Source organism: Rattus rattus, chromosome 2, assembly GCF_011064425.1.
Source record: "Rattus rattus isolate New Zealand chromosome 2, Rrattus_CSIRO_v1, whole genome shotgun sequence".
Classification (NCBI taxonomy): Eukaryota; Metazoa; Chordata; class Mammalia; order Rodentia; family Muridae; genus Rattus; species Rattus rattus.
Window position 1 is genome coordinate 36104857 of NC_046155.1, and position 25019 is coordinate 36129875.

The window sequence follows — 25019 nt, forward strand, 5'->3', positions numbered from 1 at the left end:
ACTGGCTTGCTTCCCCTGGCTTGCTCAGCTTGCTTTCTTACAGAACCCAGGACCTACCAGCCCAGGGATGGCACCACCCACAATGAGCCCTCCCACCCTTGATCACTAACTGAGAAAATGCTTTACAGCTGGGTCTCATGGAGGCGTTTCCTCAAGGGAGGCTCCTTTCTCTGTGATAACTCCAACTTGTGTCAAGCTGACACACAAAACCAGCCAGTTCACCGCCCCTCCTCACCAAATGGTCTTGCCACTATTGCACCAGAGGACACCTTCTTGCCTGGAAGGTTGGTACTGTAGCTCACAGGGTTCATAGACAGAGAGAACAGTTGAGAACCTTTCTTCCCCAATAGCCCACAGACACAGCACCTTCAGGGGCTAAGAAGGGAGGCAGCGGGAAGGAGGCTACTAGCTCAGTTCCAGCCTCATTTCTCTGTGTGCTGCAACCAAAGAATGTGACGGGCGCATTCAGCATAGGGACTTCCCATCTACCTGTGGTGGCAACAAAAACAATGACAATAGCCTGTATTCTTTTGGGGGCTCCAAGGTATTAGGCGCTCTGAGTCTGTCATCGTAGTAACTCATTTAGCTTTATGGAACAATAAATCTAGTTCATATTTCTGTCAGTCATTAGTTTAAAAATATGTTGGCCCCAATCAGAGACAGACATCCCCAGAATGATCCTTAAGATGGAATTCCCATAGATGTTTTATGTAATACATCCCAAAATGAGCAAGGCAAAAGTTCTGTGAAGTGCTCAGAAAATGCTAGGTTGCTGGAGAATTTTTATCTTTAAAATTCTAATGTGCCAAAGCTAGTCTCTAAAGGAGTAATTAAAGGATAAAGTGTTTCTCGGGCCTCTTGAGCTTATGTGGGTTGGAAGCATTTCTCTTTCCCAGTGCTGGTGTCCAGCCTAGGGCCTCGTCCATCTGAGGAAATGTTCTACAACGGAGTTCTACCACAGGCTTGGAAATCTTTTTTGAAGAAATATTTTTCATCATAAGACATTAACATTTCCAGGAAGACACTTTAGGAAAAACTGTCAAAGGCATTTTTGGGGGGCAAGAGATTGTTTTGTTAGCTACAACCCCATCTTCCTGCTCTACCTTCCAACCAGTTTAAAACTGCACATATTATCTCCAGGAGATATGTCACACCATCGAAGGAAGCGACCACAAAGTTATATGGCACCCATTAAATAAGGTTTAATTCCAGGATCAGGGAAGCCAGCGATGCTCAACTGTGAGAAGTATGCACAGAACATTTTAAACTTTTTCATCAAAGTGGGAAATTTTTAAAGTTTTTGTGATTAAAATACAATCTTAGCTACCTCCTATGATTACATTTTCCAGTGATACTTAGTAAAATATTGCTACTCTACTAAGAAAGGGTTACCTCTCGGTACTATATATTAGACACAGAATCATACAGTAAAGTGGCTTTCAAATCTTGAAGCTTTTGTATATTGTCAAAAGAGTGTCACATATTTAAGTTCACTTGATTTTTTTTTAAATCAAGGCCTTTGGGGAGAAAAAGGGGTGAGTTCTATAAGTATATAAAATACCACTTGTCTTGTGTCTTAATTTCAGACAGGAAGATGACAACTTTTATTTGTAAGAAAACTACATGTACAAATTGTGTTTAAATGGCTTGTTTAAATTGACTGGGGCTGCACACCCCCATGGCAGCACCAGGACCACTAATCCCCCACATTGTCTGTTAGGCTCATGGGTCTTAAGATGTTGTTGAGATAACTGGCTTCCATTAGCAAGTCTGTGACTGGCAGGATGATAAAGCCTTTTCACTGGCTGGTCAGCTATTTCCTTTCCCTCAGTGGAGGGCATGCCTGATGCTTGGTCTCTTAACTGCACCTCTCACTGAGCCCCGCTCTCTTGCCCTCAGCTTTGATTCGGTTTAACTTTCCTTCTGCATCAACTCCCACTTGTCATCAACTCCTCCACTCAGCGCAGCAAAGATCAGGAGTTTGACCTCAGGGCAAAGTCCGGGTGGGCAGGTAAAACGTGACCATTGGACCTACTTCCTAATCTTTCATACCCAGCAATTCATGAAGCAGTATCAAATTCAAGCTAAGACCCAGAAGCACGACCCCTTATACACACTATGAAAAGGGCTCCTTGCCTTTCTAAGCACACTTGAAAAGAACTGTCAGCCACCCTATTAAGACAGAAACGGATCACAGACCAGAGGGGGAGAAGAAGAAGTGCTGAGACTCAACTAAAATGTATACAAAGGTGCTTGTACCTCTTTATGTTTGCTGACAAACTCCTTCACAAAAATGTAAAATACTATAACATTTATCTGTGAAGTCCTACATAAAAGCACTCTCAAGACTTTAAGGCATCTGAATTTAAATAATCAATAACATCGGGCAGAATGAACGTGGATCAGCTCATGGAAGACTTTCATTTTCAAGACCAATTTTGGGTTTTTCCAATCCTCATACATTTTATAGTATGACTGCAAATTGACTTTTGTGAATTAATTTAAAAACAAATACAGTGAAGTATAGCTACCTTCTTGAATTGATTAAATCTCAGTCACTGAACTCATAAAATTTAACGTATGCTGAAAGTCACAGACGCCAAAAGCAAGAATTAGTTGTTTCTTTCATTTTAGAGTATAAAAGTATAGGAAATAGTAAATCACTGAATTTCAACATTAGTAGAGAACAAAATGTAAGTCCCTTTTGAGACTAGGAAAGAATGAACAAGATAAACGAGTTCACTGGAGCTCCCTCTCCACTCATCTCTCCTGCTGCACTTAGCACCAAGTGGCGCAGTGGTGTTTCCTGCTTCACAGCTCTCCCTGGAGTGGAGCTCAGCCACTCCCTCCACACACAGGTTTCGTGGTTATGTATTTTTATATCTAAAATCCACTAAAACATCTCTCAAGCAGCTTACATTTAAAGGGGGAAACCAACCAGGACTTAATGTCTTCTAGGTGAACATATTTAACGAGCATATTCAACCATGACTCCTGATGTTAATATTTGAAGTATACTTTGATAATGCAATCCCCTAGGGAGCTACATGCCTTATAAAGTGGTCTTCTATGATGTCAAAAATGACTCTTTGAAAGAAGGAGGTAACTGGGGTCAAATATATACAAATGAACGAAGCAAGTTTGCGTAACACAGCAGAGGGCAGTGTGCTGGGCAGCAACACTGCTTTTGTTAGCGGTGCTTTGGTTTGTAGAGGGGCTCTGTAGAGTTTGTTGTTGAGCCAGGCTCTAGCTAAGGTTACAGGAGCAGATCACCTCTCTCCCTTGCCTGGTTGTTGTTGTTGTTTGTTTCTTAAACCTAGGACCTCAGCTATCAGTTAAGCTCCATCCTCATCCCCTTAGGGACAATCTGTCTTCAGCTCCATAAGCTGTGTGGTCTTATTCATAATCCTACAAACTAGTTAATGTATAAACTAGTTAACACCATCTAAATTCAGATGAAACAGAAAATCTCTGTGAACAGATTATTCACATTTAGGGGACTTACCCTTGGGTCATGTCCTCTGGGTTGGAGAACATTCGTGTCCTTCCAACACAGAAGCTTACCTAGCAAATAAGTGGTCTTAACCTACCAGAGACATGAACACACAGTGAAACCTATTTCCAACCTGCTACAGACTCAGATTTCCACATTAGATCTTCTTTCTCAGAGAACAGACGTAAGCGACAGAAGTCTTTCAAAAGGACCTACTGCTGTAGCATGTCCCCTGGTCCACAGGAGCAGAAGCTGAGCCTAACTTCCTGGTTGTCTGCTACCCTTCCCACTTAGCACAGCTGACTATAGAGTCACATTGCCCAGAAGATGGTCCTTGTTAGCATAAGACCTAACACGACTGTCTGCAGGGAAATTTACTGCTTTAGGGACGTGCTCTCTCGGTCCTTGTAACCCTAACTTGAGGTAGTGCTCACTTCACAGGGCTCATAGTCTTAGGTAAGTGAGTCTTCTCCCAAGAACCCTTAAGCTCCACAGCACAGAATTACCTCACACTATTCTGTATCTACCTAAATCACACTTGCTTACCAAATACTGAACACACAGGCATCAATAGGTACTTGCTTCACTCTGTACAGGAAGAGCAAAAAAGTGCTCTAACCTCAAACATTCATTGAAACCAGAACCTGAAGTGCTCAAATAGGTCTTACTGCAAACATCAGTGTGGTAAGGGCCATTCATAACAAGAGCGGAGCTTCACCACGGGTCACCTCCATCCCTGAAGGAGTGGCGCTGTTAATGCACAGTGCCTTTGTTTTAGTTCAGTCTCCATATGTTCCCTGACAAGGACAGCGGTCTGTCAGTCCAGCACTCCTGCCCCCTCCAAGGGCACTCCACACCCTCAGACTCCCCAGCCTGACTAAGCTCTTTAATCCTAGGATTAAGAAAGAAAAAGAAAAAGGAGAAGAAACAGGAAGAGAGAACTAAGAAGAAAAAACACAAAGGAGATAGAAAAAGGAAAGAAAATAAAGAACAGACCAGAAATGTCAAAATTGAAAACTGAATAAGAGGCAGAAAGATGAGTTCACATTCGTTACTAGACTTAGAACCAGAGGAAAATACATAAGAAGGAATAACTGTCTTTTTAAAATCTTTTTCTGGTAACACACAAAATTTATAAACATTACCATTAATAAAATGTTAAACAAGGGGTGACTTTCAAGTAATAATTAATTTGCATTTAATTTGAGTGGTAACAATAATGTTACTACTACTTATTTTTATGTATGACCAGGAAATTATTAAGAAATATTTCCAAGAAATGAATAAATTACATCTCCTTGTGGAGATACTCCAGAGTTGAGAAACCATGTGAATGAGAGTTCAGAGACTGCCGAGTATGCAGTCATCAGAGGAAGCGTCTTCTAAAGGCTTGTTTTTCCGAGGAAACAAGCGTTCTGGTACATTAAGGACAAAATGATAAAAGGCAGGAGAGACTGAGTGGAGACCATCGTCACAGCTTACCTGTCTGAGGTCAATGAAGGCCAGCTGCAGGGTGTCCCCTTGGAATCCTGGCACAGGCTCAGAGCTGGCAAACACTAATATGTAAAATTTTAGAAAATAAAAAGGAATTAGAACAAGATTGAAAAATATGTAAGTATACGATCACTGCATTTCTGCTCATTACAAACGTACTGTAATATTTATATAAAACCGCTTCAAATGAAGACCACTTACAACTTTCCATTTAGACTGAATATGCTCTCTGTACCCATTACCACAACTAGTCTAATAATTTTAAACTTCTAGCCTGCCATTTAATCTGTAACCTTTAACCAAAATACATGTAGAAGGGTTACCCTACACAGGGTTCTGGGGTAGTAATATACTTCAATCAAAGTAAACTTTTCTGACTCTTTGTGGCCTTGGGTGAGTGATTACAGAAGCACTTTGAACTACCAATGCCATGGGTGTCAATGCAGTTCAAAACATCTGCTCAGTTATACCGCAAACACTCTAGAAATCTCATGTCTAGCTAACAACAGGGCAGCAGGTCCCACGGTAAGAAGTCAGCTTCTCACGTGGATCACAGGAACAACGTCTCACCAGCAACGTCTCACCAGCAACGTCTCACCAGCAACGTCCGGGCGAATTCGAGAACGTTTGCACATGTCACTTGGTCATTTTTTTTTTTCAAAGTGAAAGAACATCCTAAGATTTTTTTTCTTAAATTCAAGGTATTTTTCAATAATCTTTGTACTGTAAGAATTTTAATCCTGACAGCCTAACTGCTTAGGGGGCTGAAGCAGGAGGCCTGAGTGAGTTCTTGAAAATGAGAAGAAAAAAGGAAGAGGAAATGGTCAGCTGAGTTACCAGCTGGAGGAACAAAACGGTAACAAGAGGCGAGGGAGAGAGCAAGGACTGAGGACTGATGTTAAAGCTATCAGAGAGAATGAAAAGAATTTAGAAAAGCCAGAATGTATTAATCTTTCCTTTACTGTTTTGAATAGACTACCATTTTTTTTTCATAATTCCCTAGAGTAGCACTAAAATCTTTTTTTCTCTTTGTAGTAAAAAAATTCAGAATTGTCTGGTTTATTCTCTGAGCTGAACAACTACAGGCTAGGCTCTCAGTAAGGGCAAGTACAGTACAGACAAGGACCTCTCCCACAAGTCATGGCTCACCTGAGTCTCTCTGTCTCTGTCTCTCTGTCAGTCTCTCTCTCTCTCTCTCTCTCTCTCTCTCTCTCTCTCTCTGTCAGTCTCTCTCTCTCCCCCCCCTCTCTCTCTCTCTGTGTGTGTGTGTGTGTGTGTCCGTCCCTGTCCTTCTTACCCACACGAGTGTGCCCTATTTCCTTTCCTTTCTTTTTTCCCTCCTTCCTTCCTTCTTTCATTTCTTTCTATCATCTCCTCCTACCCCCTCCTTCTCCCTCTTCCTCTTTCTCTCCCTACTCTCTCTCCCATCTCCTCCCCCGTCCCCCCAGATAGTGCTGCCATATATTGTCCATACTGGACTCACATCTGTGTGTTCAAGTGATCTTCCAGCCTCAGCCTCCCACGACTGGGTGTACTGCAGTGCAGTGGACCTGGTTAGTGAATGGGTGTTAAACCCCATGATGTGTAGTTTTTGGATATAATTAACCAAGAGGTGCCATCACTCCCCCAACACGAACACCTCCTGGTCCTCTGCTAGGGTCCAGGTGAAGATATGAAATAGATGCTTGTATCATCTTTCTTGGGCCCTCTGGTACCAGAAGAGCAGTTTTGATAGTAAGCTCTCGCCACTTCCTACTTGACAGCATAAAAACTCCTGTCATCACTACCTTCCAGCCTGCGCTGTACAACGTGGCAGCTCCAGTGCTCCTTATTCTGTCCCAGATAACTGAGTTGCTCTTTACCTATGAGATTTTAATTTAAGAATGATAAGATAAGTTGTAATAGCCTCTTAAAAATAAAGGTCTTCAAAGAGTATAAGAGACGGCCCACAGGTTAGGAACACTTGTCCTTCTTGCAGAGGACTAAGGTTCAGTTCACAGCACTCACACGGTGTCTCACAATCATCTGAAGCTCCGACTCCAGGAGTCTGACCTCAGGCACGTACACAGTGCACATATATGCATGCATGCAGAGGAAATACTCTTGCACGGTCCCCAAAATAAAAATCCTTTAAAAAAAAGAGCATCTTCTAATTTTAAAAAAATGCCTAGGATCACATAGTGGCTTCCTGTAAATCACATTAATTTTACCCATGAGGCACAGAAAGCTGCTCGATTTCGATTATGCTTGCAATCGTAAGATGCTGAGTTCTCAAACTTGTGGTCCTTCTGCCTCAGCCTCCCAGAGGTGGGGATCATGGGTGTGTGCCACCGTTTCTGGCTTCAGAACTTTTCCATACTGAAAGCAATCGGGACAGGGGAATTAGACCAGTGGTGGAGCCTTTTTCTGGGGTGTACAAGGCCCTGATAAAATTCCTGGCACCAGAAGTTAAAAAGAAAAAAATAATGAATCTGTTATGTTTCTTCCCCTTCAATTCCTGCTTAAGACATGACAGTTAAAAGTTCACTGGCTTGGCATTAAGCCCAAAAGCTTAGCGTTGAAATTATAATATCATAAATTTGTATAGCATTTTACAGTTCATAAAACACTTTCCCATATGCCATCTGCTTTGATCATTATAACAACTGATTTTGGCAAGCAGGACACATGGACGGTAGCTTGTAAAGTCAAGTCTTCAGGCAAAGCGACACCCACCATGAATACCCCCAGTCAGTGCAGGTTAAAGCTGCCCAGCTCTTCCCTTTGTAGCACAGGAAAGTTAAGAGTGAAATGAGTGCCCAGGACCACACAGTAGAGGGGGCGCCTGCCGCCTGATCCATTGATCCAGAGTCTGACCAAGTATTCAGTCTCCTTTTCTCAGGGGAATTTAACAAATATAGACGAAGCATGCCGGCGGTTTATAACTCTCTGGGCTTTTCCCTCGAATACTTCTTAGGAATAAAAGATGGTTTAACTTTCAAGGCTTTTTCCTCAAATATTTCTTAGAGGTAGAAGGTGAGTTAGCAGCCTCAAATAGTACAGCACAGAGAACATTGGTGATAACAGACCGACCACTCCATTTGACTGGCAGCTTCACACTGTGTTTCTTTAGAGCACAAACACAGTCACCCTGCAGTCCCTCCAGAGTCTCGGCCACCTCTCTCTCAGCTCAAGCTATCTGCATTCCTTGCTTGGATTACCAAACACTCCCATCTGCTCTCTTGGCTGCTTCTCTTTCTCCTGATTCCAGTGTGGTTTATGACAGATGTAATTGTTACTTGGGCATTTCAAAGTTTAGCTTCTTTAATGGTTCACCGCCACCCTCACAGTAAGACAAGACTAAGGTCTTTTACGAGTGGCCTTTGCCTACTTCTCTGGCCTCGTCTCTTAAGACTTTTCTTAAACTCGTTCCAAACAAGGTTGCCCAGGCCTCCCTGCACACACCAGGCTCTTCTCAGAATGCCTTTGATCCTCCTTCCACCGGTGTAACTCTTACTTAGCCTTCAATTCAATCATCACCTTCCGGGGAAGCCACCCATTATCCCTGCAGGTTGTAAGCGGTTTCCTCCGTGTTTTTACCGTAGCTTCCTGTGTGAATCCACCACACTGCCCACTCTGCTGCCCTCTCACTGTGTATCTAAGTTCTCCCATGAAACCAGGAACTCCCCAGTGGTAGAATCACACTCTCTTTCCTAATTCTACCACCTAAGTAATAAACATTCGATGAGAGTTCAATACATGAACAGAGAGAAAAGAAACAAGCAATAAATTCAACCTGTAGTTAACATATTACCCAGATTGTTGATTAGGTCTACAAAAATGTGATCCAACAGAACCAAGAGAAGCTCCAACAGAAGCTCCCGGGATGATGGAAATGGTCTTTAAACATAGTACAGAATAGACCGTTTTATTCCATCCTAACTTAAATTCAGTAGCCACATGTGGCTACTGGGTGGTGTACACACAAATCCTATCCCACGCTGGGTATAGACATCGAATAACAGTGGGTAAGAGGATATTTCTAATGCACTCTTCAACAAAACTAAAATTTTGAGTTCTTCCATTGAACAGAAAATTCCTGGGAAGCAGAGATATTTTTAACCTTTAGATATCCTGTGCCTGGTGTACAGGAAATAACAAATGTATGCTGAGCGGAGGAGTACACAGTACTGCACAGTTCTTGGCCATCATGACTCATGACCCATGAAGACGGTCTAGTCCTTTAAAACACTTGGAAATCCCTGATGTGGTCGACTGTCATAGCTGAGGGGTCCCTTGTTTGCCCTCAGGCAATCATTTAGTAATGACAACCATCAGTGCTTGTTCCCTACTGCAGGGTCATCTTTGTTCCTCAGTCATGCCTGTAAGGGTGCTTTAATGTGTACAATGATTCTGGCCTTCCAAAAGCATTTAATGTAGCTTTTAAGTGTTAAAAAACTTAAGAAGGCTATTCTAAATATCTCATTTCATAATCTTAAACCAGAAGCTGATGGCACACCAGCCAGCATTTGGGATCTTTTGAATCCCAGGCCAGCCTGGTCTATGGGTTAAGTTCCAGGATGGGCAGGGCTATGCAAAGAAACTCTGTCTAAAACAAAACAAAACTAAACTAAAAACAAAAAGTAAAAAAGAACACAACCCAAATACAATCTTTGCTGCCCCTAACCTGACTTTATTTTTACATTCATTATTAGTACATGTGTGTCTCTATGTGTGTGCATGTGTGATGGATTTAGTACATGTGTGTCTCTATGTGTATGCATGTGTGATGGGTGTGCATGCATGTAAATCAGAGGACAATTTGCAGGTCAACTTGTCAACCCCAGTTTTTATTCCCTTTCTCTTTAAAAAAAATTGTCAAATTTTATGAAAACATCTTTTTACATTTTATCTACTTATTTGTGTGTGTGCATACATGTTCATGCACAAATGTGCACTTTTTGGTAAAGCTGAAATTAAAATAGCTGATTTGAACTCAAATTTGGATAGGCCAAATACCTGTGTGGATGCATCATAAGGAGTGAGTAATGGCACCATCTAGTGGTTTCCCTAACACAGAAGCTGCCGGATGTTATCAGGAGTTAGCGTTCTTGTCTCTGACAAATGGTTGGCAGCAGAGAGATGAGAGCCGTAATGATACTTATCATTCCATTTGACACAGTGATGATATCTGGTCTTCTCCACCTCTTGGAAGAAAACCTAAGCGAGACACTCAGTCAACATTTGGAGCGCTAGTAAGTGTGGGAGAAATTTGGCACCCAAACAAGCAGCAGCGTTCAGTGGTCTGCTTGCACCAGTCCATGACTTTTCTCAGTACCCTTATTTGGATACAAGGATCTCCACCAAGGTTAAAATCAGGCCATAAGACCGTGGCCTCCATCAGAAAAACCAAAAATATACAAAGGTTTCTGCTGCTGGGGGGTTTTGTTTGTTTGCTTTTTCTGTTTCGCTTTTAGGTGCTAACCTTTATCCAAAATGATGAACGGCCTGGAGATTTATCCATGCCCCAATGACTAAACCATTAAAACAGATGTCCAGCTGGCCACCAGGCTGGCACACCTGTAATCCCAGCAAAGGGTCTAAGAGTTGGGGGTCAGCGTGACAATTGAGTGAGACGCTGTCTCAGGGCAGAAAAGGCCAGGGTGCAGCTCAGCGTAAAGCACTTGCTGAGCAAACACAGAGCCCTGCGTTCAATGTTCAGTACAGCGAAGGGGGCGCCAGCGATCTGCTCCAGTGCTCTTTTTCCCTCCTCCTCCCCTCCCTCCTCCCTCCCTCCCTCCTCCTCCTTCCTTCCTTCCTTCCTTCCGTCCTTCCTTCCTTCCTTCCGTCCTTCCTTCCATCTTTCCTTCCTTCCTTCCATCTTTCCTTCCTTCCTTCCTTCCTTCCTTCCTTCCTTTTCTTCTCTTTATCTTTCTTCTTTTGGGAAGGGTAGTTTTCAAGGTAAGAGTTTCTCTGTGTGGTCCTGGAACTCCCTCTGTAGACCAGGCTGGCCCAAACTCAGAGATCTGCCTGTCTCTGCTTCTTGAGGGCTGGGATTAAAGGCCTGCACCACCACTGCCCAGATTGAAACAGTGCTTTCCTAATAGCTATGCATCTGAGATATTAAACTCTTAGTAGATCATAACCTCATAAGTATATATAGAATGTATGAAAAATATGAATATATAATCTAAATCTAAAACATATTACGTATATATTCTATATCTAGTCTGGATTATTTTAAATATGGAGTAGAATCTGGTTCCCGGATGCTTTGGTCACATCCTGCAAAGGACTTCTGAGACACTTTTCTAACAATCCAGTAAGAGAATATATCTTTTCTTCAATATGCTTCTATCTGCATGGTACCTACACAGAGGCATAACACACTAATAAACGTGCGGAATCAGGATTATCACCTGTGACAGGCAGGGCAAACCAGCCTCAATCAAGAAGAAACGTATCCTGTTCTGTAACAGGTTCAGCCACTCGACGTGGCTCAGAGGCACTCAGCTCTGCGGTCCCCACGTACAGGTTCCCACTCTCCTCCTTTTCTAAACATGGAGTTATCCTGGTTCTGTGGTTATGATCAAGATGGGCAAGCATGCCGACCAGACATGCACTGACCCTGCTTCACACCCCATGAGATTTCACTCATAAATGTGCCTGTTTTCTGAAAGTATCAACTACTTTTATAGAATTCAACAGTTTTTAATATTCGTCAATGAAGTTACTGACTCCTCGCTGGGGTAAGGATGCCACCATTCCATCTTGTTTAGTGCTGTATCTTCCAAATGCCAAGCACCTCCTAAATATGAAGGGGTCAGTTAACAGATGGCCCCAGCGCTCTGCACTCTCCATTTGCCTGACAATTTCTGGCCTCTCATTCTTAGTAGGATTATCTGGGAAATCCTAAACTCTGAAGCCTGTGTTGTAGGGGGAATTCTGAGGCATCGTGATAGTCAAATGGCAGAGTCCAAACTGGAACTGAGAGTGGAGCTAGCCTGGGCTGGTAAGACCTCTAAAAAGAGGGAGGAAAGTCCTGCAAACACACAGAAGTTCTTCAAAAGTCCATAGGCAGGCCCATGCTCTTGGATCTGAACATTTAAAAATCAGGTTTGATGCAGGTTTGCCACAAAAGGTAGTCAAAAAAAAAAAAAAAAAAAAAAGCTAGAACAAGTTCCAAAGAAAAATGATCGAATAGGAGAAATTGATCCCACAAAGAAACAAAGAACCCTGGTTGTTTAGCTCAGAAGAGTAAAAGGTCATTTATCTACAGTTCTGCAATATATCAGGTTTTCAAAAAGGAATAATCATCAGGTATGTTTACATTAAAGAATTAAATGTCCGGATTTGAAGTGCAGCATGACCTGGTGGCCTTAACAAGGTGGGACTCCGTAAGTGACCAGCAGACAGAGGCGTCCTGGTTTAGTCTTTGTTTCTCTCTTCAACAAATAAGCATTCGCAGGCTTTCACCATGAGCACATCACTATGCAACCTTCATAAAACTTCCATGGGGGACACAGAGTTTCATTAATCTACCCTGTGTGCCTAAGCATCTCCTTTCTTCTCCCTTCACACCCTCCTTTAATCACAGATGTATTCTGTAGGTCTCTTCACTGTGCCTCTGACTCTAGTCATCTTAATCCATCACATTCAACTAATTCACTAGTTTTACATATCTCCCCCTCCAAAATGCCTGCAGTCGATTTTCTCAAGTTTGTATTTCCACTTTCTAATACAGGGTTCGATTTATCTTTGAAAAGGAAAAGCTTAAGTCTTTTAGCACCTCTCCCTGATTTCAGCCTCTCTCCAGATCCAGTTTATTTCCATGACATTAAGCTTAACTTTTCTTGATATAGATTCCATCAAGTCTTGATTTAAAAGTTTCAGTGAGGCTGGAGAGATGGCTCAATGGTAAAGGCACTTGCCACCATGCCTGGCAACTTGAGGCTGATCTTGGGCATAGGGGAAAGACAGAACTAATTCCATGAGTTTTCTTTGACTTCCACACAGTACACACACACACACACACACACACACACACACACACACACACACACACACACACACACACACACTTTCCACTTTGTTTTCCAAGACATGGTTTCTCAGGGAACTTGGAGCTCACTGATTCTGCTAGTCCAGCTGCAAAATGAGCAGCAGGATCCACCTGTCTCTGGTTCCTGGCTGGGACTGCAGATGTGTACCACGGTGCCCAGCTTCCCCCAGGGGTGCTGGCAATAAGAACTGAGGCCCTCATGTTATAGACTGTGCCAGCCTCCCAGTCCTGTCAAAACTGGATTTTAGAATGCCATAGTTTTGGCTATTTCAAAGTACATGCTGGCCAATACGAAAGCCTAGTTTGGGCTTCTTTGCAGTTGTTTTTAAAATATTGGAGGGCTCTCACTATGTATCCTAAGATGGCCTTGAACTTGTAGCAATCCTCCTGCCTCAGCCTCCCAAGTACCAGGATTATAAGTATGTGCCACCATGCCCTGCAGTTTGGGTTTTGTTAATAAAGTACAGCATACAGAACAGTGTGCTCAATACCCCAACTGCATATTGCAGGGGTATCCTTAGACCACAGCATCGGACAATGGCAATGAAGAGAAGAGAGCCAATTTAATGGGTAGAATGCTCAGAGGATAAAGAGAAGTTTTTATAGAATTAACTTGGGATGAAAGGTTAGTTTTGGTGCATGACTCTAAGCAGATACGCCACAGAAAGTTGAGGCATATCTTCTTCCTATACGCACATGTAGCAGTCTGGTTCTGATGCACACATGACCAAATGAGATGCAGGAGGATGCAGGCAACAGGAATCCAGTTTGTATCTCACCTGAACAGCTGTGAGCTGTGGAAGGAGTTGGTCCAACTGGAAAAGGACAAACTTTCTGCAATGTGTATAAAGACAGCTCTAGGGGGCATTCTCCTTTTGGTGAGAACATTTCTTACAAAAGGACCCATTAGAGACCAGTGGTAACTCTAGTCTTACAACACAACTTCTCACTTAAGAGAAGTTCAGAAAGCAAATGGTTTCAGGTCAACATAATCCATCAACAGAGCACTGTGTGTCTCATGGAAACACATTCTCTGAACATAGGTTAACCCTTCAAATCAGATGTTCCAGGAAGGGCTGGACACGGCAGGGTCATAGAACAACAGACAGTTTGAAACTCTTGTCTCCAGAGCCAGATGACCTCAGCATGGAGGAGAGCAAGAGTCCGTGTGTCATGACATTGGGTGGGGAAGCCCAGTACTGACCTCTAAGATTCTTTATCAGACTACCTGTATTTGTCTTCATACCCCAGGCAAACGCCATGATGCTTAGACAGCCACACTCATAAGCGTTCTGGCCCCACCTTCCTCATCTAGCCAAACTCCTCTTCCTCTGAACCTTTTTCTGTGCCAGTATGTAGAAAACCAAAAAATAAGCTTTATATTTTAAAACTACTTTTCCCTAGACCTAAAAATGATTATTTAAAACATAATACAAACTTATTCTTTTAATTCTCTTAACATACTTACAATATTAGAGAAAGTTTCATTTTCACATGATTAATACACACAACAATCCCTAAAAATCGCCAGTGGATGAGAGTGTATATTTTTTCTACCAAAAAAGTATGAGAGAGTTCATTATTATTTATACTACAAATTCACTGTTTAAAAGTTAAAAGATACATTTTGGAAAAGAAAACTTAACATTGGGGGTAGTAAAATAAACACAAACGTAGTCTATATTTATTCAGTAAGAACCGAATATGTGATATGGCATTAAGAAGTAGCGATCACAGGGCATCAGTGGAACGGCTTGTCAGCAAAGGTTCTTGCAACCAAGCCTGATGACCTGAGTTTGATCCCTGGAACCCATAGGGTAGAAGGAGAGAACTTGCTCATATATATATATATATATATATATATATATATATATATATGTTGTCTTCTGAATGCCACATGCATGCCATGACAAACATACATGCAGAAACTAGATAAGTTTACCAAAAAAAAAAAAAAGTCAAAAAGGAAATAAAAGACAAGAAAAATGTAATGATCATGGTAGTTGTGCATGATAAACTTTAAAAGGCAGAGACAAACAAGAGGAATCTTAAAGGAATTCTCTCCCTACCACATCTCTGGGGACAGAGACTCAGCCCCTCATGCACGGGATGCCAGATAACATTTTCTTTCTTGGTTTTCTCTGAAAGATCCAAATGGTGCCTTTAGTAACTGCCCAAAGGAATGACTAGAGGTAGAAAATGTCCTAGAGAGGCCCGGGAGGCGATGCCTGGGATGAGGTCATAGTTCATGCCTTTCTACAGTCCTCCACAGGGAGGTAAGGAAGCTAGAGCTGCCCCATAGATCCCCTGGGGCCTTCCCCCCATCCCAGGTCTCTGGCACATCCTAAAGATTGCCCTCCCCCCATTTCTCTCTCCCCTGTTCTCCCTACCTATTATCTCCCCACCCCTGCCCCACTCCTCTCTCATCCCCTCTCCCACCCAGTTCCCTCCTTCCGTCCACCTCCAAATCTATTTTGTTTCCCCTTCTGAGAAAGGTTCAAGCATACTCCCTTGGGCCTCCTTGCTAATTGGCTTCTTTGAGTCTGTTGATTACAGCAGAAGTGGCTACTTTCTGTAACCAATCAGGACTCCCAGTAGAGGGATAAGGACAGCAACCTACCCTCAAAACATCTGACTCAAAATCTGTCCTGCCTACAAGATGTGCAGGGACAAAGAGAGCAGAGACTTAGGGAACGGTCAACCAATGACTGCCTCAAATTGAGACCCATCCCATGGGCAACAACCAGTCTCTGACACCATTAATGACACTTGTCATGCTTGCAGACTGGAGCCTAGCATAACTGTCCTCTAAGAGGCTCCACCTAACAGCCAATGAAAATAGATGCAGAGACTCGCACCCAAACATTTGCTGGAGCTCTGGGAGTCTTATGGAAGAGATGGGAGGAGGATTGAGGGACCTGAAGAAGATAGAGACTCCACAGGAAGACCAACTCACCTAGAGCCCTGGGGCCCTGAGAGACTGAATCACCAACCAAAGAGTGGGCACAGCTGCACCAAGGCCCCTGCGCACACGCAGCAGAGGAGCAGCTTGGTCTTCATGCGAGTCCCCCAACAACTGGAGCCAGGGCTATCCCTGAGCCTGGTACTTGCCTGCCAGTGGATCCTGCACCACTAAATGGACTGCCTTGATTAGCGGGGAAAGGGGTGACGCCAGAGGGGAGCTTCCCCTTCTCAAAAGAGGAGAGGAAGGTGGGCTTGGAGAAGAACTTCTATGAGTGGGTACTGTGATGAGGAGTGTGCTGAAACTGGGATGTAAAGTGAATGGGTGAATGAATGAATGAATGAATGAATGAATGAACGAACGAACGAGCGAGCGAATGGGACACCAGAAAGCTACCTACATAAACGGAAATGTCTATCACTCAGCAATATATGTAACCAAGACAACCTAACACAACAAGAGGTTTAACTGCCAATTATTATTAAACTTTTGTTATATTTATTTATTCTGTGTACATACACAAAGGGGAGCACATGGTTACACCACAGCACACATGCAGAGGTCAGAGGGCAACTGTGGGACTTAGTTTTCTTATTCTACCATGGTGGGTTCTGGGAATAAACTCAGGCTTGGCAGAAACTGCCTTTACCCAGTGAACCAGCCAGCTGGCCAAATACCTAGTTATTTGAAGCCACACTAAAGACAAAATAATACAAAATAAATCAGGCAATATGTGTGTGAAATATTGACAAAAGCAATATCAGACTGTAATGATCTCAAAACACAACGTCTTAAAAATTTTAAGAAGCCAGTTTACGCTGGGGGTGTTGCTCTGTGTTAGGCTGTGTTTAGAGTGTGCTCAGCACAAGAGATGGGATGAATACGTAATGTTTAGGTAGAAGGCTCAAGCAGAAGGGGGAGGAAGGGAGGGGGGAGGGAGGGAGGGAGGGAGGGAGGGAGGGAGGGAGGGGGCGGAGGTGGGGGTAATCCGCCAAAACTCTGTATGCATGAAATGCTATAAGGAAATCTACTGCTTTCTATACTAATTAAAATAAAATTAAAAATAGAGAGGGAAATGAAGAGAAGGGGAAAGAGTGGGCAGAGAGGGAGGGGCAGATAATCTGCAGGAGAATAATAATTGATGCGAGCTTAGGAAATCTTAAGGTGCAGTTTGGAGTCAAATACTTTAATAAATACAAAGTAGATATTTTATAAATGAGAATTTTACTTTGATTAAAAAAAAGGTTTCTGATAAAATAAAGTTAGAATTGCTTTCAAGTAAAAAGCAGAGCTTTTTTTCCCCCTAGTAGAATACATTATACACAAAGGACAGACAAATACTTTACATTTATTGCTGAAAAAATGTTATTTCCACTTTAGTTGAAGGTTGTTAGTGCCTTAAATAAGATCTCTCTTGTGCCCCAGTGACTTTTAATGGTCAATGGAGATGTCTGAGCCCTTTGTCAACCGGGAATCTTCATCATTTAGTTAGGGAACCACTCATTGAGAATGCTGCCTGAAAACGACCCAAAGTTTCCAGGCACCAAGTTATTCAGGTTTGATAAAATCCCATCTGAAGCATGTGTAACAGAGCTAATAACATAAGCTCTAAAGCTCATTCACTGATGCCAACACCAGACCACGGAAGACGCAAACCTTGCCATCCAAACAAAATGATGGAGAAAAATAAGTGCAGTTGCCAAGGCTGGAAGAAAACCGGCCAGGAGTGAGGAACACTCCTGTAGAGACGGCACCATTTGCTATGCCAGGCCTCTCAGCAAAAACCTACATGTTCAGAAAAGCTGAGCATGACACACGGGGGATTGTCTCCCTCACTCACAGCAGGCCTGAGGAGAATCCCAGAGAGGTCAGAATGGCCAGAGGGAAGAAACCACCTCTTCAGTTGCCTTGGTCTAGCCCAGCCCTTCAGCGAACCTCTGAGGCTGTGGTGGGAAACTGAGACAGTTCTTTCTTCCCAGGAAGGAGTCAGCTTTACTTCTAAAGCTGCCGAAAATTTAGTTAGCTTGGGCCTTCTTCCTTCTTGTCAAGCTGCCCTACTGTAGATGGCGTCCCAAATGTTTAACTACGGGTTTGTCGAGAAAGCGTGCGAGCTGGCTGGTGTGTACTTACATTCGCACTGTATGACGTCTAGGTTAAACTGCTGGACGGCCCCCATGCTGATCTGCTTTAACTCGCTGTCCAGGAGCATCTGCATCAAGGATGTGGACAGATGTTGGCAGGCTGACATGCAAGCTGTCTGGGCAACTTTCCCCTATGCAAAACAAACAAACAAGCAAAACGTAAACAAGCAAACGTGGAAATATGTCGCAAAATATCACAAGACGGTACACCTGACACTCTTCTTAGAGGTACAGTATTGACTGTTGGCTTTTCTGGGTCTGTACTCTTCAAAGAACTAACGCTCATCCTTCTCAGGATACAATATTATTAAAGTGCTAACTGCACAGAGGAAAACTTTTACAATTGTAACACTTTTCAATGCACATGGAAACATGGCATTTATTGCATTAAATCATAATACTGACAAAGCGGTTTATTCATACCACACCCCCTAAGCTTTCCTTTGTATGTTTTGAGAAGACAGAACAAAGGAAGTTAACTGTGTAATTTGTTAACTTCTGTTGTTATTACTACTTAAGCTGTACCTAAAATCAACACCACTGGAGTTGGAGTCCTCATCTCCACTCAGCAGGTTGGTCTGTGGTACAGTCACAGTTACCACAGGGGAAAGGGTTGTCTCGCCTTCCACTTCAGCTGCATTTCTAGTCAATCAGATGCACACTACGTCTAACTGCAGAAATTAATACTCAGGGTTTTCTTTCACTGACATATACATGACATGATATGAATTTTTACTGACAGCCTTACTTCAATTTTCTTAAAATTGTTCTTAAAAAAGTTTTTGAATGTTTGTCCTACAAATTACACAACTGAAAATATATATATATAAAGACAGGGTGTCATTACATAGTTCTAGCTGTCCTGGGATTCACTATGTAGACCAGACTGGCCTTGAACACCCAGAGATCTATCTGCCTGCCTCTGCTTGAACATTGGGATTAAAGGCATGTGCCCCCACACTCTAACTCAAGCAGACGTTTAACAGAATATACATAAACTCCTTTAGGGCACAGTTTTCTAGTATGACCCTTCCATGGTGGCTGCCTGCAAACGATTATACGATTAGGGGATGGGCTGATTCCCATGGTGGGAGTCAAAGATCTAGGATTATGGTTAGGAAAATAATGACTTTCAAGGGACATGCCATGTTTTCCCTCAGTTTAATTAACAAACATTTGCCCAGTGATATTTGGTAACTGTGTTTTCTTTCTTCCTACTAATCGCAAAGGCAAATGGGGAGACAAAATGATAAAATCCATCTTCCAAACATACATGCTACAGTGTACTAATACAAAAATATTTATGCAGAGTTAGTGTGAATGGTCACAAGGACAACAAATACAGTTCATAACTTACTAGAATACTTGTACTTTAAATTACACATTAAAAGGTCTAGTCTGACATTCTGGTCTTAGAACCAAACTGCTTATGGATGGGTTCTTAGCATTTGGGCATTGTGCAGAGCAAAAACAAAATATCAGATATGCAGTGTCAGTTTCTCAATCAAAAACTGCAGAGATAAAAGCCAATGCAAACAATATATTTGACAGATACTGATGAATTGCCAAAAAAGGAATGCAGTAAACAATGAAAACCCCAGCATGCTCAAAAGCCTGCAAACCCAAGAAGGAGTCAGCCTTCGAGCCATGCAGCTCCATTCTCCAGGCAGAATGCTATCAATATGAATGGGAGGGGATAAAAGCAGACAAAAGAGAAATCAACGGCACGTCCTTTAATTTCAGTGTGGTGATAGGCTTGCAAACTCTTCGAGGAAATGTTATTTTGACTTAATGGAACAACTAGTGCATTTCAGCCCAATAAACTCCATCAGTTCCACTCTACTGTCTACTACATCATCACACTATGATGTACTGACTGCAAAAGCAGACTCATAAACTGTCAAAAACTTATTTAACTTATTTTGTACATAATATGCCATACATCATAAGTGGTATTAACATAGGTTCAGAGACACAAACAGATATATGGCAGTACAGGAGCCAAACAACGACAAAAGTCTAAGCTGTTTCATGAATCTGGTAGAAACAGGCAATAAAAACACATACAAAAATAAAACATTTTAGTTAAATAATATTTATAACAGTAAAATCTCAACATGAAATTTCCTTTGATTGGGCATATTTGAATACAGGCTTATTCTCAAAGATAAACATTTTAGAGACTTACAAAATACAAAATCTTACAAATGTTTTAAATAACATGAATTATCCCTCTGTATATCAAACTTAAGTTAATACTATCAAAGGTTCACATTGATGAAATTTTATGAAACATGTTTTATAAGACTGTATACTATTTTCTAGATGTCCACTGCCTACCTTCAGAATGCACAGAACCATTCCTAAATTTTATCGACTTATTTTATACAGAAGGATTTTTAATGCCTTTAGGATTTACGCACTCAAAAACGTATTTGCAGCTGATATCTCAGGTCTAAGAATCTTGGCCTATTTTAATAAACCAAGCCCACCTCTCAGGACACCATTACAGCTACTCTCATAATATTGCATCATCCTAGACAAAAAAATTAAACACTTTCATAACTGTCTTTACAAACTCGCTTTTAATAGACATGAACAGACAACAACCAAAATAATCCACAAAACAGGGCACATTTGATACATTTTAAGCAACCAACCATATTTGCTGCCCTTGTATGAAAAACTACTTGTAACATCACCAGCATTTCCTTTCTCCTTAACAATACAAAGTTCAGTAACTAAAAACACCTGCCATGCTTTTAAAAAGGTAACTATGTTTTTTCACCCTGCTTTAGCATTCTTTTTTCCTGAAAATCAACTTGCCAAGAGAGAAAACCCTTAGACAAACTTCTTATATTTCAAAGGGACTTGTAAAAGAGAATCTGCTGACATATTAGATCCTTTCTGCATTACCCCAAAGCTTTTCTTCTGAGAACAATTGTGCCAAAGAGACATTTGGCTCCTAGGAAATTCCCACAGGGTCAGCCATAAGCATCCTTCCATGCACCTTCTCGGTGCTGCTTTCTGGACGCACGTCTCAAAGCAGCTTTCATCGTTCGCTTGTGTGTCAGTCAATATGATTTATGGACTGCATTCAACAAAGTCAGAGCATATAGAATGAGAAATATGACTACAATCTGCTAATTTGTTTTGTATTGAGCCATTTAAGAGTCAAAGACCTGATGTCAGACTGAGATCAGCAACACAATTAACTAGCCGGTGACAGATTCATCCATCCTCCCTGCCAGGCTGTGCCAATCAAAGACAGCATGAGGCGACGTTTAGTGAAATCAATAAGAAAACTCATTCTCTGAATAACTGGTGTAAGAGCTTGATTGACACTTTCTGAATCTCGATGGTGGAACACAACCGCTCTTTACCCAACAGTTCCTTACTGCAAGCTGTGAAATAAGGCTTTCAATGCCAATCACAGAACAATAAACCACTAACCACCAACCTCAGTAGAAAGAAATCAAGATAACACATCTGTTTGTATGTCAAGCCAAATTCCCAAAATAATTTACTATTGTAGATTGGGTTAAAGATACTGTTTCTTTTGAAGTATAAAATAACATAACGATACAAACACGACACATTTTATTAGATAATGGCTCAAACTATTTTGGTTTCAAAGTAATGTTTTCATAGGTCTAATATCATAGTGGGCGAAATACTGAAATCTTAAAAACTAATTTGGCATTTCAAATTCTCATTTGAAGTGTGTATTTACTTCAGCAGTCTCTTATTTCACACATCCACTAGGAAAGTCTTTACTTGAACAGTAAGTGCTCAAAAGTGTTTTCAAAGCTGCTTTCATTCTCGAAAATACAAATGATGTAAAATACTCTTTAAACCACGATCATTTTTTCTATAATGATCTACTCTTCCTTAAGAACTCCAAAAGGAGTCATTTTCCTTTTGTTAAATCTACACACACACACACACACACACGCGCGCGCGCGCGCGCACGTCAATCTTGAACTACTTTTTAACCTTTTGTAAAAATACAAAGGGGCAAATATACTGTGTTATTCTTTAAATTAGAATCGGGTTTTGTTTTCAAAGACTGGGAGGAAAAGAGAAAACAAAGGAGCAGTGGATTTGCTAAGTGAACCTCTTTACTCTGACCCTGCTCTTTAAAGTCACTTCAGTTCAACAGCAAGTTCCTATTTTATACAAACATGCTACCTCTTAGTTTGCTACAGTTATGAGCTAAGAAGTAAGCTTTTCAGATGCAGAAAGAACAGAAAAGTGTTTTGATGAACTGGACAATGTCCTAAAGAGCTACAACACATAATCTTTTTAAAAAAAATATATATATACACACACACATATATACATACACACACACAAACACACACACACATACACTGAAAGAATCAGACTGAAAGAATGTGGACTAAATATTAAAATTAAAAATAAATTTTTTAAAAATTAAAATATAATAATTCAAAAGGAACATTTTACTTCAAGAACTCTGTAACTTTTCCTTCTATTTGTACAATTAAGAACCAATAACCTGGCCGGGCAGTGGGGGTGCATGCCTTTAATCCTAGCACTTAGGGGCAGAGGCCAGCCTAGTCTACAAAGTTCCATGACAGCCAAGGATAGACAGAGAAACCCTATCTCAAACAAAGAACCACCGACAAGTTTTGCTACATGAAAGTACATCTTGCTCAATTGTAAAAATGTTATTAAAGAAAAAGGCTCTGAACAGTACAGAATATTAAAATCCCCTCGAGGTGACATCACAACGCGCAAGGTCTTTTAGCCATCAAGATGGGCTTTAGGCCATTTCCTCAGTGAACACACTAAATTCCCAACAATACAGAATGGGGGACTTATACAGGTTTGACTATCAAGATGACTTCTTTAGTGAGTTTCAATAATGACTTTAATACCACCTTGACGACAGATTTTTGAGATTGTGCCGAGACACCCGCAGTCCATCCAAACATCCACTCTACATCCCCAACACACTCAGCACTTGCACCCCTGTTTCCATCCCTGAAGGAACAGGTTACATCACTCACCCCAATCCCCAGTCAACTCCCAACGCTCACTTTCCTCTCAGGCCTTTAAAACCCTTTCCTCTGTTCCAGTGCTCACCATTGGCAGGGCAGGGATGCTCTTTGGGGTGAGGAGACATATGAATAAAATGAACATGATTCTCTTAAAATGGAAACAAAGTTTCCCTGTAACACATGTGTGCACATTTCTATTCCGCTTACACCTCAACATCCCAGGCACTGCTCATGTCACTCTGGCAATTTTTAAGCCGTCTTTTTTTTTTTTTTTTTTTCATCTTTATTAACGGGTATTTCTTATTTACATTTCGATTGTTATTCCCCTTCCCGGTTTCCAGGACAACATCCCCCTAACCCTTCCTCCTCCTCTTCTCTGTGGGTGTTCCCCTCTCCATCCTCCCCCCATTACCACCCTCCCCCCAACAATCACGTTCACTGGGGGTTCAGTCTTGGCAGGACCAAGGGCTTCCCCTTCCACTGGTGCTCTTACTAGGATATTCATTGCTACCTATGAGGTTGGGGAGCCCGGGGTCAGTCCATGTGTAGTCTTTGGGTAGTGGCTTAGTCCCTGGAAGCTCTGGTTGCTTGGCATTGTTGTACATGTGGGGTCTAGAGCCCCTTCAAGCTCTTCCAGTCCTTTCTGTGATTCCTTCAATGGAATCACTGTTCTCACTTCAGTGGTTTGCTGCTGGCATTCACCTATGTATTTGCTGTATTCTGGCTGTGTCTCTCAGGAGAGATCTACATCTGGTTCCTGTTGGCCTGCACTTCTTTGCTTCATCCATCTTATCTAGTTTGGTGGCTGTAAATGTATGGGCCACTTGTGGGGCAGGCTCTGAATGGGTGTTCCTTCTGCCTCTGTTCTAAACTTTGCCTCCCTATTCCCTCCCAGGGGTATTCTTGTTCCCCTTTTAAAGAAGGAGTGAAGCATTCAATTTTTTTGGTCATCCTTCTTGAGTTTCATGTGTTCTGTGCATCTAGGGTAATTCAAGCATTTGGGCTAATAGCCACTTATCAATGAGTGCATACCATGTATGTCTTTCTGTGATTAGGTTACCTCCTCAGGATGATATTTTCTAGTTCCATCCATTTGCCTATAAATTTCATAAACTCGTTGTTTTTGATAGCTGAGTAATATTCCATTGTGTAGATATACCACATTTTCTGTATCCATTCCTCTGTTGAAGGGCATCTGGGTTCTGTCCAGCTTTTGGCTATTATAAATAAGGTTGCTACGAACATAGTGGAGCATGTGTCTTTGTTATATGTTGGGGCATCTTTTGGGTATATGCCCAAGAGAGGTATAGCTGGGTCTTCAGGTAGTTCAATGTCCAATTTTCTGAGGAACCTCCAGACTGATTTCCAGAATGGTTGTACCAGTCTGCAATCCCACCAACAATGAAGGAGTGTTCTTCTTTGTACACATCCTCGCCAGCATTTGTTGTCACCTGAGTTTTTGATCTTAGCCATTCTCACTGGTGTGAGGTGAAATCTCAGGGTTGTTTTGATTTGCATTTCCCTTATGACGAAAGACGAACATTTCTTTAGGTGTTTCTCAGCCATTCAGCATTCCTCAGCTGTGAATTCTTTGTTTAGCTCTGAACCACATTTTTTAATAGGGTTATTTTTCTCCCTGCAGTCTAACTTCTTGAGTTCTTTGTATATTTTGGATATAAGCCCTCTATTCTGTTGTAGGATTGGTAAAGATCTTTTCCCAATCTGTTGGTTGCCGTTTTGTCCTAACAACACTGTCTTTTGTCTTACAGAAGCTTTGCAGTTTTATGAGATCCCATTTGTCGACTCTTGATCTTAGAGCATAAGCCATTGGTGTTTTGTTCAGGAAATTTTCTCCAGTGCC

At 41.8% G+C, this 25019-nt stretch overlaps 1 protein-coding gene across 1 annotated transcript in view; it reads right to left on the reverse strand.

Moving 5' to 3' along the window:
• Positions 1-25019, reverse strand: part of Exoc6 (exocyst complex component 6) — a 145141-nt gene that overhangs the window by 27053 nt on the left and 93069 nt on the right. Inside the window, exons 19-20 of the mRNA XM_032891851.1 lie at positions 18121-18262; positions 4976-5049 (exon numbers count right to left, since the gene is read on the reverse strand). Coding sequence (XP_032747742.1) covers positions 4976-5049; positions 18121-18262 — 216 coding nt within the window. The remainder of the gene's footprint in view (positions 1-4975; positions 5050-18120; positions 18263-25019) is intronic.